A 15,039-nucleotide genomic window follows, 5' to 3' on the forward strand; every position below is an offset into this window, starting at 1 on the left:
GCTCTGATGCAGCTCTTACCACAAGCTTAATTCCAGATGTTCTCTGTAAGTTTCTTTGTCTTCTTTTAATATGGAAACTCAGGGTATTTGTTTACATCTAGCTTTTAGATTTAGAGATGTCAAACGCAACATTTAAAGAAGTTTATTTAGTTTCTAAAAACTTAAGGTGGAATCTAATGCTAATTGCACTGCATGATTAATAGTTAAATGCATTTAAAATTAAATGTGGAGAAAACTAAAGCCAGGATGTTTATCTCTCTAACATGCTGTTGTTTGACCTTCATCAGAGTACAAAGAAACAACTAAAACTTATAAGTTAAGCTGCAAGAGTGTACTTCAGAAAAAAGTTAAATCCACAAATCACACAGCAATTTCAAGCTTTCCACTTGGGAGAATTTATCTTGTTGGATGACCTGAGTAGGCACTGGGATAAAAATGGTAAATATTTATCAAATTGATCAGTGAATCACTTTGCAGAATCATAATTATCTTACTTCAAGAAGTTTACTGTAATGCCGTGAAACATGAACTGCAGATATCAGACAAGGGAACCAACAAAAATGAAGTTCAAAAAGATATATTTTTTTAAATTAATATTTTATAAGTAATAACAATAATATTAAAAAGAATCATTATAAAAGGTATGCCTGGACAATTCACAGAATTTCTTAGATTTATAGTTCTTCATTCAAACCGGAGGAAATAAACGAGGAAATAAACCTCTTTAAATAAAACTTAGTTACCCATACAAATTGTTTGTCACCCTTCATGTTTCAGATAAACACTCTGATTTTAATATCTGATAATGATTTACTGATTTAATAAAGCATTAGGTTTTTTAAAAAATTATTTTATTTAGCCCAACGTTAATAATACTGCTACAATGCTGCGATTCAGAAATGTTTGCATTCAACTAAGAAAGTAATCCCTGATAATAAAAAAAGTTATGCACAATGTAAAATACAATAGAACAATGTGGAGGAAGTGTAAAAAAATCTGTTTTTATAAAAAGTGGAATCTCAAAAATTATTCATACTAATCTCATAATCAGTGCAACAATCTAATTGTTTCTCGTGGTATTTTTAGTTTATCTGTATTAATTAGCACCAAGTCTTTTAGGTAGAAAAGCATACTTGGCACCAATCCACTTCAGCTACATTCACAGATTTTGTATTCAGTTTAAGTCAACAACTTAGATTAGACCTTAGTAAAATTTTAATACCAGTCAGAAGAAGTATTAAAAATAAAAAAATAAAAATAAAAATCAGATCAGTTATGTATAAATAAGTAAATTTGAAGCTAACTAAGGAGATTTGTTGTAGCTTATGTTCAAATTACCATGTTCTGGTTAAGTTAGAATCGGTTAGACATCAAAAATATAAATTCATTCTATTTAATTCCAAAGGCATTTATTAGTGCCTTTGGATATCCGATCAGTTAATTTTTAGTTCATCACTAACCACACCTGAATATTGACCAATTTGTACAAACATAAAATACCTCAAATAGAACATTTCTTGTTGAAGTACATGGGCTCAAGATCTCAAAAGGCTAAACATCAAATCCATTACTAAAGAAATTCAACAGGTGTAAAACAAAGGAATTGACACCCACTAATCTGGAAAACAAGGTGTTTTTCTAAGGTTTTGAAAATCTTATGACAATCGAAGCTCTTATGCCAAAATAGAGAAAATGTGATACAATTGTGAGCCTTCCCAGGAGCGGCTAGTCGACCAAAATTAATCCAAAACAGCATCAATAACTCAGCCATGAATAATCACAAATATCCATTGCTTACTGTCTTAACATACCTTTGACAACATATTTGTTGTTACATGTAGTGAGAAACTAAGACAACATTTCACATATTACCTGCATTTAAACATGGTAGAGTAAATAGAACTTATCTCTCTAGAAGTCATTCAATAAGAGGCAGAGCAAAGTCTGAAAAGGTCATCAGTCCATCATAGGGTTACTCATTAGACATATAGAAATAAACCCAAATGCACACTTAATCCAATTGATCTAGTTAACATCCCATGCATGTCAACTAGCCTAACATGCATGTATTTGCATTGTGGAAAAAGTACAGGAGTACATGGAAAGGAATAAGGATAACAAGGATAACATGTACACTGCATTTGGAAAGACATTCTTGCTGCAAGGGAACAGTGCTCACAACTGCTCCATTTTGAAGCCCAGTGAAAGGTTGTTTTTTTTTTTTGCCCCACTTGGATTAGTTTCACAATATATTAGCTTATTTGTTTTGACAAATACCTGCTATGAACTTTCTTTACATTATGGGGTTCAAATAATTTGCTTACCTCTTCTTGGATTTCCCTGAAACCATAGAAGTTTCACTCAGTGGCTTTGATACAGTTTTAGAGAAAACTGATGTAACAATGACTTGTTGCCAACCCAACATTGCAGAATTGTACCTGGTACAGAGATGTTGGAGGACAAGATTTTAAACATTAAAAGTTTGTGCAGCACAAATACTATTTTTCTTCAAAGCTAAAAGTGACATTGGATATTAGTCTTCCAACCTCGGAAATATAGATGTTCTGTGTATGTATAAGACTTAATTAGATCGATAATGTCTATTATATACGCACAAGAAGTTTCCAGAAGTGTCAGAAAAACTGGGAAAAAAATGCTATTAGTGTCCTTGTGTTGTCACAGCTTTGTAAAGATATTTTATTAGTGTCCATACTAACAATGTATCATTTGCCCTTTTCTTTAGATTCCTCTAAGAATGTCACAGTTTCAGTCAGTCCCTCTGGTCCGGTTCTAGAGAACAGCAATGTGACTCTGACATGCAACAGTGATGCCAACCCAGCAGAGCAGAATTACACCTGGTACAGAGCTGATGGAGGACAGGAAACTGTCTTTGGAACTGGAAAGATTTTAAACATTACAGTATCTATGAACAGAAAGAGTTTTTTCTGCAAGGCTGAAAATGATGTTGGAGAACAACATTCAAACATCACTCACATTGATGTTCTGTGTATGTATACAATTCAGATCACAAACATAAAGTTCACTATTAGCATCGGTTTATATCAGTTTCAGCTAAATTGGAAAATATACAGGCAATGTCCTTCAACTGTTATAACTTTGTAAAGATATTTACATATTTAAATGTACATATCTTTTACATTTATGCCCATATTAACATTGTAATATTAATATTTTTTTAGATTCCCCTAAAAAGGTAACAGTTTCAGTCAGTCCCTCTGGTTCGGTTCTAGAGAACAGCAATGTGACTCTGACATGCAGCAGTGATGCCAACCCAGCAGAGCAGAATTACACCTGGTATGAGGTTGAAGGAGCTCAGGAAATTGTCATTGGAACTGGAAATACTTTAAACATTACAGTATCTACAGACAGAGAGATTTTTTTCTGCAAGGCTCAAAATGATGTGGGATAAGAACGTTCCAACCTCAGTCACATTGATGTTCTGTGTACGTATGACGTTAGAGAACATGTTTCTATTTGATAAGTTGTTCACACTCCTTTCATGCACAGTGAAGAGGTTTGAGTATCCCTAAAATCCCGACAGTGTGGGTTCTTTGGCACTTCACTTCCTGAATGATGATTCTACTTATATACTTTGGCAAGAAGTGGTGGTTCAGACTGTGTGCTAGATCAGGATCAGAACAGATTCATGATTTTGAGGAAAAGGCAGAGGAATCTCACCAAGACAAGGGGAATCTGATGCTTAGCAGCTCGGGTTCAGCCTGTTAGGTAAACCTTTAATTTCCAACTGTTCCAGGAGAGACGGGGCTGTAAATATGCCACGTTTAAGATTTATACTGCAAAATCAGCTTTCAGGAGACATTTGCTGAAGGTCATCGGTTTCTGTCTCAGAGGAAAGCGTCAGGTTTGTTGAGGGAAACCAACTGTTAGCATCTCAGGTTGTGTTTCATTTTGGTGGTGATTGTTGACACAGAGGATGGAGCCCTTTGAGGATCTTTTTAATCTAGGTTCCATGTCTTCAGTGGGAGAGGCTCAATCATGGCACATGTTGGATTCAAATTGAGCAAATATGACTTTGATCTTGAGAGTCAGCTTCTCTAACACTGAAGACACTGAAAAGAAGATGGACAGATCCTTTCTAGTTAGTGAGCAAGTGGAGGAGTTTACAAGCAGGATGGAGCTGCAGATTGCTAAATGACTTTTGGCCTCATCTAAAGAAATGCAAACCTTGCTTTGCTCTGTTGTGGCGAAGAAAGAGCTGTGCTAGTGAAGCTCTCATTGTACTGGTCTGAGTTTTAACCATCACCTATGATCAGGAGCTATGGATCATGACAGGAAGTTTGAGATCCCGAGTATTAGAGTCTGAAATCACCTTGTGTAGAGATTAGCGCTGTCAATCATTCAGACTCTCCCCTTTCCTCTCTACTAAATGGATGTAGGAAGTCACCTGTTGCAAAACAAGAGACCTGTAAATACTTAGTTAATGTTGCCCAGAGTTATCTCTGTAAGCTTATACATAAGTGACTCGTGTTATTTTTTAGTTCCGAGTTTCATATGACAGTCCTCCTTTGAAGATGTTTGTGTTGATTGTTTATCATCTTTCCTGTTTCCTTTTTGTTGCTTCATGATGAAACACCAGACCTGCAGTATCATGTCTCTTTTCTCTCATGATGTCTTACTGCTCACACAACCTCTAAAACTTCCACATTTCCACCGCTGGCACAAAACTGTCTTCCTTCATTCAGTTCTTTATTTTATTTCCTCATGCTAAAAATGTTAAATTTATTTAAATAAAACAACTTTTGACAACTAAAGAGTTCACAATGTATCTAAGCAAGATTTACATGTTAAATTTCATTTAGTGTATTTTAATATTACTTTAAAAATATATTTTTTTCAACATTTATTTAGGATTTATATGCTGATTATATTCTTTGCTTTCATTCCAGTCCGTCCACAGATCCTGCTCTCATCAAACTGCACCAAAACTGCAAATCAGCTCAAATGCTCTTGTGAAACGGTGGGAAACCCGACTCCAATGACTCATTGGTTCTTGAATGGACAACCAGTTAGTCAATCTAGCCAGATGGTTACAAATGAGCTTCTAGATGGCTTACATTTGAGGAGCATCATCACTGTGAATGAGCCACAAAACAGAGATCTGTCCACCTTGCTGTGCTTCAGCTCCAACTCTTTGGGATCAGCCAGTAAAACGATTTTTGTCAGCTGGCTTGAGAGCTCAAGAGAAAACCAAGGTCTGTTTTTTGTTGGTTTTTGTTTCCCTGTCAAATTGTGAACCAAAATAATGCTGCAGCAAAAATAATTCTCATAATCTTCAATCTGTATTGCAGGGTTAATCCTAGCGCTTGTCTTAATCACCAGAGTTACTGGTTTTGTATTCCTTGTATTTGCCGTGCTGTATTTGGTCTGGTAAGTGAAGAGAAAAATAATTGTGTTTTGCTTAGTTTCTTAATTTGTTATTTTGTAGCTTCTGTAACAATTCCCCCTTGTTTATAGAGAAGATGAAAAAGTAATATGTTATTTTATCTCTGCAACTATAAGCATTTTGCTTTTTCTGAGGCTTTATTAAGTTGATCAATGAAAGAAAAAAAATAGTATGACATTTTCAGCATATTTTTTTAGGTTTCATAAGACTCACCATAAAGCTAGAGGGATTGGAGGTGATGTCAACACAGATGCATATCAAATGAAAGAGAAAAAAGAGGTTTGTTGACTACAACTTTTTCTTTTATTCTTTCATTATTGTCATTTCTAATAGGTGAATGAAATTGTCCTTTCATTCTTAGGTACCAAACTCAATCAAAGACGTCCTTTATGCAAACTCTGCTGCACTTACTCAAGCAGAAAACCACCAACCTGGAACTGGCATAAAATGCACCAACTCCACTTATGAGAATGTAGAAGAAACCAGAGAGTGTTCAGGAAAGAAAACTGAACATCTGGTTCATGTCAGTGTGAATTAGTCAAGAAATATCAAAACAAACTACAAAGAGGAGAAGATAGTAGGGGTGATATGCATTGTGTGAGCTTTTTGTTGGAACTGGGAAGTCTGTATGCAGAAGTTAAAACTAGAAATGTATGCAGAAAGTGAACATGCTCAGGTTAAAAACGGATATTTATTAAAATTTAAATACTGTGCAACAATTAAATAATCAAACTTTATCTAGTTACACTCAAATGCATTATCAAATTGCCTTCAAGGACATACCTGAAAACTGAGTATCTTTGTACAATATCAATATCAGTACTACCGGGTCTACATTTGATTTGTTATTATTTAAACATGTTTATTTGTCCAGTTGTTTGCTATCCACATTTTATCAATTTATATTTTAGCAGCTTTTTTATTATGTAAATAATTATATATAATGCAATGCAGTTTAATACAATGCCTTTGTTAAGAGTCTTGCTAAGAGTTTTTATTTTACTGTTTTTTTTCAGCCTATCTATTGTTTTCTGTCATTCATTTTGAATTGATTTGTGTAGAAAGGGGGCATACGTTGCCTTATAAATATTACTGGTTAACTCTAGTGCACACTAGAAAAAGGTTAAATAAAAAGCTTGACTGTTTAATTTCTGTTGTTCCTGAATATCTGTTATTTAACCAAACCACCAAAGTACTTTATACTAAAACATCATATCTTTAACTCTCCATGTTACCAACCGAAAACATCAAGGCAAAGTATGACCAGACTACACCACTAGCAAGATAAACTAGCTGCTTTTAGAAAACCATTCAACTTCAAATTCAAAAATACTTAATTGATCCCAAATGGAATTAAAATATTGTTGTGATTCATTTAATTAGAGTTATTTTAAATGGCGATGACTGTGGGCAGGAAAGATCTCCGGTTGCCATCTGTCAAACTTCTGAGATCTGAGAACTTTGCTCTCATCTGGAATGACAGCAGTAGTGAACTGTGATTGTCTAAGAAAAAAATGGAAAGCAAATTGTACATAGAAACAATAACCAAGCAATCCTGACCTCTTCTGGACAGATCCTGTATTGTGCCTGAAGGACATTTTCTCCAATAAACGCCCCTGGAACAGAAAGAGTTTTTCAGCAACAAGTGGAACAACCTTACATGTTTCAAATTTAACTGAGTCTAAGTTTCTAAGTCTTCTCAACTAATGCAGTTTTACTAATTTATACGTCCAAAAAGGGCACGACATATTTGAGGACATGGAGGCAAGAATGAGGGTTAAAAAATTATTTTATTTTAAAACTCTCTTGAAATTTTCTTTTGGTTCAGCTGCTTTGATTTTCTGTGAAGAAAAAGGAGAGAGAATTAAATACCCTCAGTCCCCCATGTTCCACAAAAGAGAGGAAAATACAAAACCCCAAAAGTATTAACCGAAAGATGGACCTAGTGAGCCGACCAAAAAGAACAAAACGGTACAGCAGAGGGCCATCCCTATACGGGGCGGTTGAAGCCCCTACTAATACCAGACAAAAGCAAAGAGAATGCACTGTAAAAAAAAGATCGACAACAGGACAACTGGTCCCACCAGGCCAAATTCACAACGAAAAGCAAACAAAGGCTAACCAAAACTATTGCATGGCAGGCTGGAGACGTCAGCTCCATTTGAGACATCATGCATAAGCAGCCTGCATGAAGAGAGCACAGCAGTAAAATTTGTCACTGAGTCATGGTGAAACTGGATCCTTCTGTAAGCATGACGATCAGTCTTGGCACACCGACCATGAGTGTTTGCTTCAGTACATAAAGTAGTTTGAGTATGATCAAAATTAAACTCAAACAAGATAGTTATATCCAACATAATTTACAAGCCTTAATGTACAATTCCTGCCAATCGCATTAAATGTTGGAGGAGTAAGGCTCTTAATTTTGAATATGGAAATTTATTTGTTTTACATTTTCCTATTATTTTTGTTACTTTCGATAATAGAAATCAACACACTCACTTTCAGTGTGCACACTGCCATCTAGTGTCAATCTACTCTATTACCATAAAATAAGGTTTTCTATAATGGAAACATAAAAAATCTATTCAGCTTCTAAAATAAAATAATAATTCAGTAGCTTATAGAGAAGCTACTTCAGTTTAAAAGCTTTGCTGCAACAACTTGCAAAACATCAAGCAGGACAGGACGAGACACAATGATGGAAAATTTAAGGCTAAGACAAACAGTATTTGGTTCCACCTCAGTCCTGCTGCTATCATTGAGTGTATCATGTAATTTAAAACATCTTTGATTATTTAGATCTGAAAGAAGCAATTCATGAGAAAAAATCTCTTTACTCTTTTTGATGTAAATAAGGTTATTGTCAACACTTTTAAGTTGGGTTCCCAGCCACAATACAGTGTATCTTGTTCTTTGGTAGAATTTATTTATTTTCTCTCATTTACTTTCTTAATGTTTTTCTATAAAACACAATGAGTTTGTGAATAATTGGTGTTGTAAAGAAGACGTTGACTCGGCTATCCTTACTGTCACATTCAGAAATCAGCTCAGTAGGTATTATGACACTAAGTGATGAAACTCATGAGCAGTGATTATCAAACATCCTCAGCCATGATGTGGTAGAATCTGCACAAAGAACCTGAGGTCAGGTTCTGGCAGGAAGGAGCCGTATATAATGATATATTCATATGAATGGAGTCACAGGTGATGTTCACAAGAGTGTCTATAAAAAACTAGTTAAACAAAAAAAGTGAGACATCAAGATGGTGGAGGCATCATGATATTTGAATGCCCTTCTTCCCTTCCCGCTTTTATAGAAAGAAACAATGTGAAATATCTTACAAAAAGTTTAAAATGTATTACTCAACAGCTAGTGCTGAATGCAAAACTTAACCCCAAGAAAACATTTGCACATATCCCATCAACATTGCTAATACAAATTGAAATCAAAAGGCAATATTTGCTTGAAACAACATAAGTGAGGAAAAACTCACTTATGAGCAAGTGTAAAATTATCCACCATCGGTTACATCAGTGGTAACAAATGGTTGAGGCCATAACAGAGTGATTGTGTGAAGTTTATCCTTTCTGTGGAGGTTTGTGCTGTAACTAGATAGACCAGCAGGTGCAGCCAGATTTTAGTGACTGTTACGACTGTCCATGTCATCAGTGGATGTAGATTCATAAAATCTCTATTTAAAATGAGGCACCAAGTAGACAAAGAAAGAGAGTCAAGCAGAAACATGTAGCAAAATGATCTTCATATTGATATGTGCAAATAAATATTTAATGTATATGCATAAATGGAATTTGTATTAATAGACGTATGTGGTTTTAGTTTATAAGGACTCTGAGTGTGATCATGGTTTTTTTTTTGTCTTCAGTTCTTGAGCTAAATCTCCATTGACGCTGATATTGACAAAAAAGCTGTTTGTTTTCGATAAATATATATTGTTCACTTACAACATGATGAAATAAGTGTGCTTCACACATTATGTGTTGCATGGTTAATATTGAATCCATGTTCATTGTCAAGATAACCTGAGATCATCCCATTATTTCCATGCAGGAGATTTTAGATTCCCTTTTAGTTCTCANAAATTGAGTTGGTCAGACTTAGGATACAAAACTGGCGTTGAACTCAATTGTTTTAAGTAAAGTCAAAGTGAAAAGTTCCTTCAGGTTAAAGATTTGTAAGTTTTTAGTTGAATGAACACAAAAAAAGTAAGTTGTCATAGCAAAAGCAAAAGAATTAAGTTAAATTAATGTAAATAAGTCCATAAGATGAACTACAGCCAAAAACACTTTTTAGAGTGAATATACAGTAAGTTTTTATCAGTAAAACTTAAAGTTTTCAGATGTGTGGCCTCACATTCAGTTTATATGATAGATGAAAACACAGAAGATTTTTCAAACAAAGTAGATATAAATTATTTTACAACAATAAGACAGTGTCAAACATAATGCAGACTTGCATAGATCCCTGAAACCTTAAGACAGAAATAAAATGTACGTCTGGTTAGTTCAGTCTTAAAGTATGACAGCTCCTGCTGAAAGGTTTGTAAAAGTCGTTTAAAACTACATGGATACAAGAAGAAAATAAAATAATAATTAGTCAACAATGTCCAGAGTTATCTCTGTAAAATTTGAAATAATTTGCTTTTGGTTTTTTGTTTTGTTGTTTTATTTTATTTTTTTTTCTCAAAAATATGTTATTAATTTTTGTTTTTAAGAACGAAACAACAAAAAGCAAAAGTTCAGCAGTGCAGTTTAAAGAAGAAAAAAACTAAAATTAGGAGCCATACATATTTTCATCATTTTATAGTCCAAGTCTAAGAGCGTAGTCCAAAAAGGGTTTCCATGCAAAGAGGTTTTAAGTGGACGAGGCATGTTAGGAAGTCAAGTGGGATGTATTCCAAAATAATACTAGGGAACTTATTGGAAATAAAATATTCTTCCAACCACAAAAGTTTAGGATATTACACATCTTACTCTTTTTTGTTTTTAATATATTTAGTTGATAGACCAAGGAGAAGAGACACTGAAACGAGATCACTGTTAGTTTCGATAATGTTTTATGATTTCAACCAGAATAGTTTCCCAGTCTACCTGGGTTTTAGTGCATGACCAAAGACAGTGTGTGAGGCTGACGTCATGTTACATTTAGAGCACAATGAAGAGGATCCTGGTTTAAAATTAGACACCCAGTTTGGGAGTCAGTTTTATGTTACGTTTAGTTCCACAAAGATTTTTATCCAATAGTTCTCCTTTGAAGAATTGTGTGCTGATTAGTCAGCTTTTCCACTTCCTTTTTGCTGCTTGATGATGAAACATGTTACTGCCCACATAACCCCAAAACACTCCGGTCTTCTAATGTTGGCACACAACTGTCTTTCATCATCGAGTTTTTTTTTTTTCATTTTCTCTGCTGAAGTCATTAAATCTACCAAAATAAAACAACTAATCATGACTAAAAAGCTTCACAAAGTATCCTAGCAAGATTTTAAAATAAGTGTTGATTTTCATTCAGTTTATATATATACATATATGTATATAAATTTATTTTGCATTTATTACTGATTACATTCTTTGCTTTCATTCCAGTCCCTCCACCGATCCTGCTCTCATCAAACTGCACCAAAACTGCAAATCAGCTCAATTGCTCCTGTGAAATGGAGGGAAAACCGACTCCAGTGACTCATTGGTTCTTGAATGGACAACCTGTTAGTCCATCTAGCCAGATGGTTACAAATGAGCTTCTAAATGGCTCACATTTGAGGACCATCATCACTGTGAATGAACCACAGTACAGAGATCTGTCCACCTTGCTGTGCTTCAGCTCCAACTCCTTGGGATCAGCCAGTAAACAGTTTTTTGTCAGTTTCCTTGAGAGCTCAAGAGAAAACCAAGGTCTGACTTTTTCTCTCTTTAATTGGTTAAATTTGTGAATCAAATTCATGCTGCAGCTGCAGCAGAGTAACTTTGATAATACTGTTTTCTTGTAGGTCAAATCCCACTGTCTGGTTTCATTGCCACAGTTGGTGCTTTGTTACTGGTGGTATTTGCACTCCTGGTTTTTATCTGGTAGGTTCAATGAGGTGAATATTTTGCAGACAAATTGTTGTCTTTAGTTTTTCATTTTGTAATTTTGGATTGTATTCAAAATTCTCCTTTGTTTACATATAGTAGAAGAGAAAGTAGCATGTTATTTTATCCATAGAAGAAGGTCTTGCATTTTCTGAAGCCTCATTTAGTCGATCATTGAAAGATAAACGAATATTAAATGCCAAGCATATATTTCAGGTTTCAAAAGACACACCCCAAACCTAGAGGGATTGGAGGTGATATTGACACAAATGCATGTCCAATGACTGAGGAAAATCAGGTTTGTTAACCACCGATACTATTGTCATGTTGTTCTTCATTATTATTTCTGAAAGGCTTTTATTCCTGAAGTTTTTCCTTCATTCTTAGGTACCAAATCCGACTGAAGATGCAATTTATGCAAACTCTGCTGAACTTAGTCAAGCAGGAATTGGCCAACCTTCAAATGGAACTGACAATGAAATCAGTGAAAGTTCAAGAAAGAAAAGTGAAGATGTGGTTTATGCCAGTGTGAATTGGTCAAGAAAGAGCAAAACAAAGAAGACGGAGAATGATGCGATCATGAATCTCACTGGCGACTCCTTAGTGGAGGAGGAGAAATTTGAGAGGGGAGACATGCTTTTTGTGAGCTCTGCACTGGAAATGGGAAGTTTGTATGCAGAAGTTAAGCCTAGATATGTAAGGAAGTGAATATGCTCAGCTTAAATTCAGGAACAAATGTGCAACACAGAATAAATTATCACTCTGTGGCAGGCGTGGTTCTAAAGATAAGATGAAAAACTAAAGTCCTAGTACATGGTCAAGAAGGTTTTGAAAAAAAAATTCCTACTGGCTGACACTGAATTAAGAACAATATGTTATATTGTTATGAATTTGTTTTACTCAAGGTAGAAACAAGGATCTTTTTGGCCAAAACATTTCTCTTGGAAAGTCATGACAATCATCTCCATTTCCAGCTTTTGTCAGTATAGAAACCATAACTAATCCAATTTTCTCACCACTCACACAATAATAACATCATGATGTCGAGAACAAGCTGCAAGAATTCCCAAAGCTAAGAAATGATGTCATTTTGTTCTTGCAGAAAAGAACAAATTGTTCTGTGCTCACATTGTAATGTTTAGGCCTCATTTAACTCTAGCTAGCTGATGCAACTTGTCAATATATGATATATTCACTTAATTTGAAGTTGACAGAATATTTTAGAACCATCTGTATTTGCTAACGCCACAGCTGCAGTCTTCTGGCTTTATATGAGCTGTCAAAAAGCAATGGTGATAGTACCAAGTTTCTCTAAGATGTTTCTTCCCCTCCTCATTGTGATGCCAGTCGTAGTGGAGGGTGCTGTATCTCAGTGCTTTGTGCTGCATATTTATAAACATTTATTAAAGTTGCAATTGAAGAGTCAAACTTTATCTAGTTATAGTTTGACACTTCATTAAATTCACTTCAATCACATGCTTTAAAACCAAGTACTTTACAGTATTAATATCACTATTGCATGGTCTCCGTTTGGTTTGTGATTGTTTTAAAGTGTTTATTTGAGCTATCCATGTTTTACGAATTTGCATTTTAGCAACTGTTCTGTCATATAATCTTGATGTAGTGCAATACAATTTAATATAGTATCTTTGTTTAGTGTCTTTCTTTTATTATTTTTATGTTTTAACTGAGCCCAAGTGTCTTTATTCTCTAACACACTTTGATTTGGCTTGTGTATGAAATGGGCACACATTCCTTTATAAATGCTACTTGTTATCTCAAATGCTCACTGGAGAAAGTTAAAATCAAAAGCTTGCTTCAGTATCAGTGGTTCCTGAATATGTGCTTGTTTTAAATCATGAATAATAGTTGTAGCCTATGGAGTTCGGTGTGATTTGTGTACAAAGCTACAGTTTTGTTCACAAACTGTGTGTGTGTAAGACTTGGTGTCAAACTTAGTGTTATTTTGCCATAAAGTTAAAGGTTGCAGGTGTTAAAACTATTAACACTAGTGAAACACTGCTGTGCAGAAACAGATGGTGTATCATTGGTGTGAGGAGAAGAGAAGAAATTCTCTCTGTTTTTCATACTTTAAGGTCTTTGAGGTGGAGCTTATTTTTTACATAAATATATGGTTGTACTCTTGGCATAAACGGTTTATTTTATAGCACACTGAGAAGACATCTCTAGCAGTGTTTCTTTACGTCGACTTGATTATCTGGTTTATATCTAATCCATGCAATACACTGTAGTAATTTCTCACAAGATGAAAGTCTCTGTGTAGTGAAAGAACATGCCAGTTTTTTTTTTGTTTTTTGTTTTATGAATGCTTAATCTCTTCCTTGTGGGCTGCTGTGGGTTCTTTAAATTTTTGAAACAAATATGCATACACCATCCAGTATGTCGACATATACCTTCACATATATAAATAATCATGGTGGCTGCCATGGCTAAAAATGCCAGGGCCATTTTTTGGTCCTACTCAACCTGTGACCATGAGTTTGTTTTGGTGGGTAAAGTAGTTTGGATTTGAATAACTCAAACTTAAACTCTAACCAGACAGTTAATTAGCTAAACTTAAAACTAAGTGAATTAATACTATGAATAAAATATTTTCTCATTTAATATATTGCTTTCATCCAACATCATTTGCCAGCCTTATTTAAGGTCCTGCCATTCACATTAAATGTTGTGGGAGTTAAGTCTTATTTGGTTACTTGAGGTAGCAACATACTCATTTTCAGTAGAATATGTGCACACTGCCATCTAGTGTCAATGTTATCCGCTGGGATCATTGAGTGTAATTTTACGGAGCCCCCCAGGGGGCATGGGGAATTTTTTTGAGCCCCCTGGAGACATGGGGAATTTTTTTTTCTTTTGCGTTCCCTCGCAATAATCTACTGATCAGTTCATGCGGCATAATTGATACTGTAAGCCTTTTTTTACGGTGGCCGCCGTACTTTCTGCTTTAATACAAGCTTATAAGGTTTTTCCATGGACTATTGAGTTATTATCGCGGGGTAATAAGTCATCTGATTGTGTCTCCATTGTGTTCGTGTCTGAATGGTTTAAAGGGCTGCTCTCTGTGCAGCAGATCAGGGAACGCAAAAGAAAAAAAAATCCCCATGTCCCTGGGGGGCTCCGTAGTTATTTAACCAAACCACCAAAGTACTTTATTCTAAAACATCATATCGTTAACTCTCCATGTTCCCAACCGAAAACATCAAGGCAAAGGATGACCAGACTACACCACTAGCAAAATAAACTAGATGCTTTTAGAAAACCATTCAACTTCAAATTCAAAAATACTTAATTGATCCCAATCGGAAGTTAAATATTGTTGTGATTCATTTAATTAGAGTTATTTTAAATGGCGATGACTGTGGGCAGGAAAGATCTCCTGTTGCCATCTGTCAAACTTCTGAGAGTAGTAAAATTTGTCACTGAGTCATGGTGAAACTGGATCCTTCTGTAAGCATGACGATCAGTCTTGGCACACCGACCATGAGTGTTTGCTTCAGTAC

The 15,039-nt window shown here is 35.0% G+C and overlaps 2 protein-coding genes and 1 long non-coding RNA gene across 3 annotated transcripts in view; all 3 read left to right on the plus strand.

The window, feature by feature from the left end:
* Window positions 1-6,565, plus strand: part of LOC103139307 (B-cell receptor CD22-like) — a 47,934-nt gene extending 41,369 nt beyond the window's left edge. The window contains exons 14-16 of the mRNA XM_016672331.1: window positions 5,331-5,409; window positions 5,623-5,704; window positions 5,787-6,565. Of these exons, the coding sequence (XP_016527817.1) occupies window positions 5,331-5,409; window positions 5,623-5,704; window positions 5,787-5,963 (338 nt within the window). The 3' untranslated portion in view covers window positions 5,964-6,565. The remainder of the gene's footprint in view (window positions 1-5,330; window positions 5,410-5,622; window positions 5,705-5,786) is intronic.
* LOC107836452 (uncharacterized) lies at window positions 2,915-5,011 on the plus strand. Its single transcript, XR_001662353.1, has 3 exons — window positions 2,915-3,007; window positions 3,201-3,464; window positions 4,929-5,011. It is a non-coding gene; the product is annotated as an uncharacterized LOC107836452 (long non-coding RNA).
* Window positions 6,566-11,038: 4,473 nt separating the features above from the next.
* Window positions 11,039-13,060, plus strand: LOC103139308 (uncharacterized). Its single transcript, XM_016672371.1, has 4 exons — window positions 11,039-11,338; window positions 11,434-11,512; window positions 11,732-11,813; window positions 11,903-13,060. Exons 1-4 carry the CDS (start codon window positions 11,101-11,103, stop codon window positions 12,221-12,223), a joined length of 720 nt encoding a protein of 239 aa, XP_016527857.1. The 5' UTR covers window positions 11,039-11,100; the 3' UTR covers window positions 12,224-13,060.
* Window positions 13,061-15,039: the final 1,979 nt, after the last annotated feature.

The sequence above is a fragment of the Poecilia formosa genome, unplaced genomic scaffold, assembly GCF_000485575.1.
Source record: "Poecilia formosa unplaced genomic scaffold, Poecilia_formosa-5.1.2 Scaffold59, whole genome shotgun sequence".
Taxonomy (NCBI): Eukaryota; Metazoa; Chordata; class Actinopteri; order Cyprinodontiformes; family Poeciliidae; genus Poecilia; species Poecilia formosa.

Coding starts and splice junctions, on each gene's coding strand:
- LOC103139308 (XM_016672371.1), top strand. CDS start 11,101: ATGGAGGGAAAACCGACTCCAGTGACTCATTGGTTCTTGAATGGACAA. Junction 11,513..11,731: donor GCACTCCTGGTTTTTATCTG/GTAGGTTCAATG, acceptor CATATATTTCAG/GTTTCAAAAGACACACCCCA. Junction 11,814..11,902: donor CAATGACTGAGGAAAATCAG/GTTTGTTAACCA, acceptor CTTCATTCTTAG/GTACCAAATCCGACTGAAGA.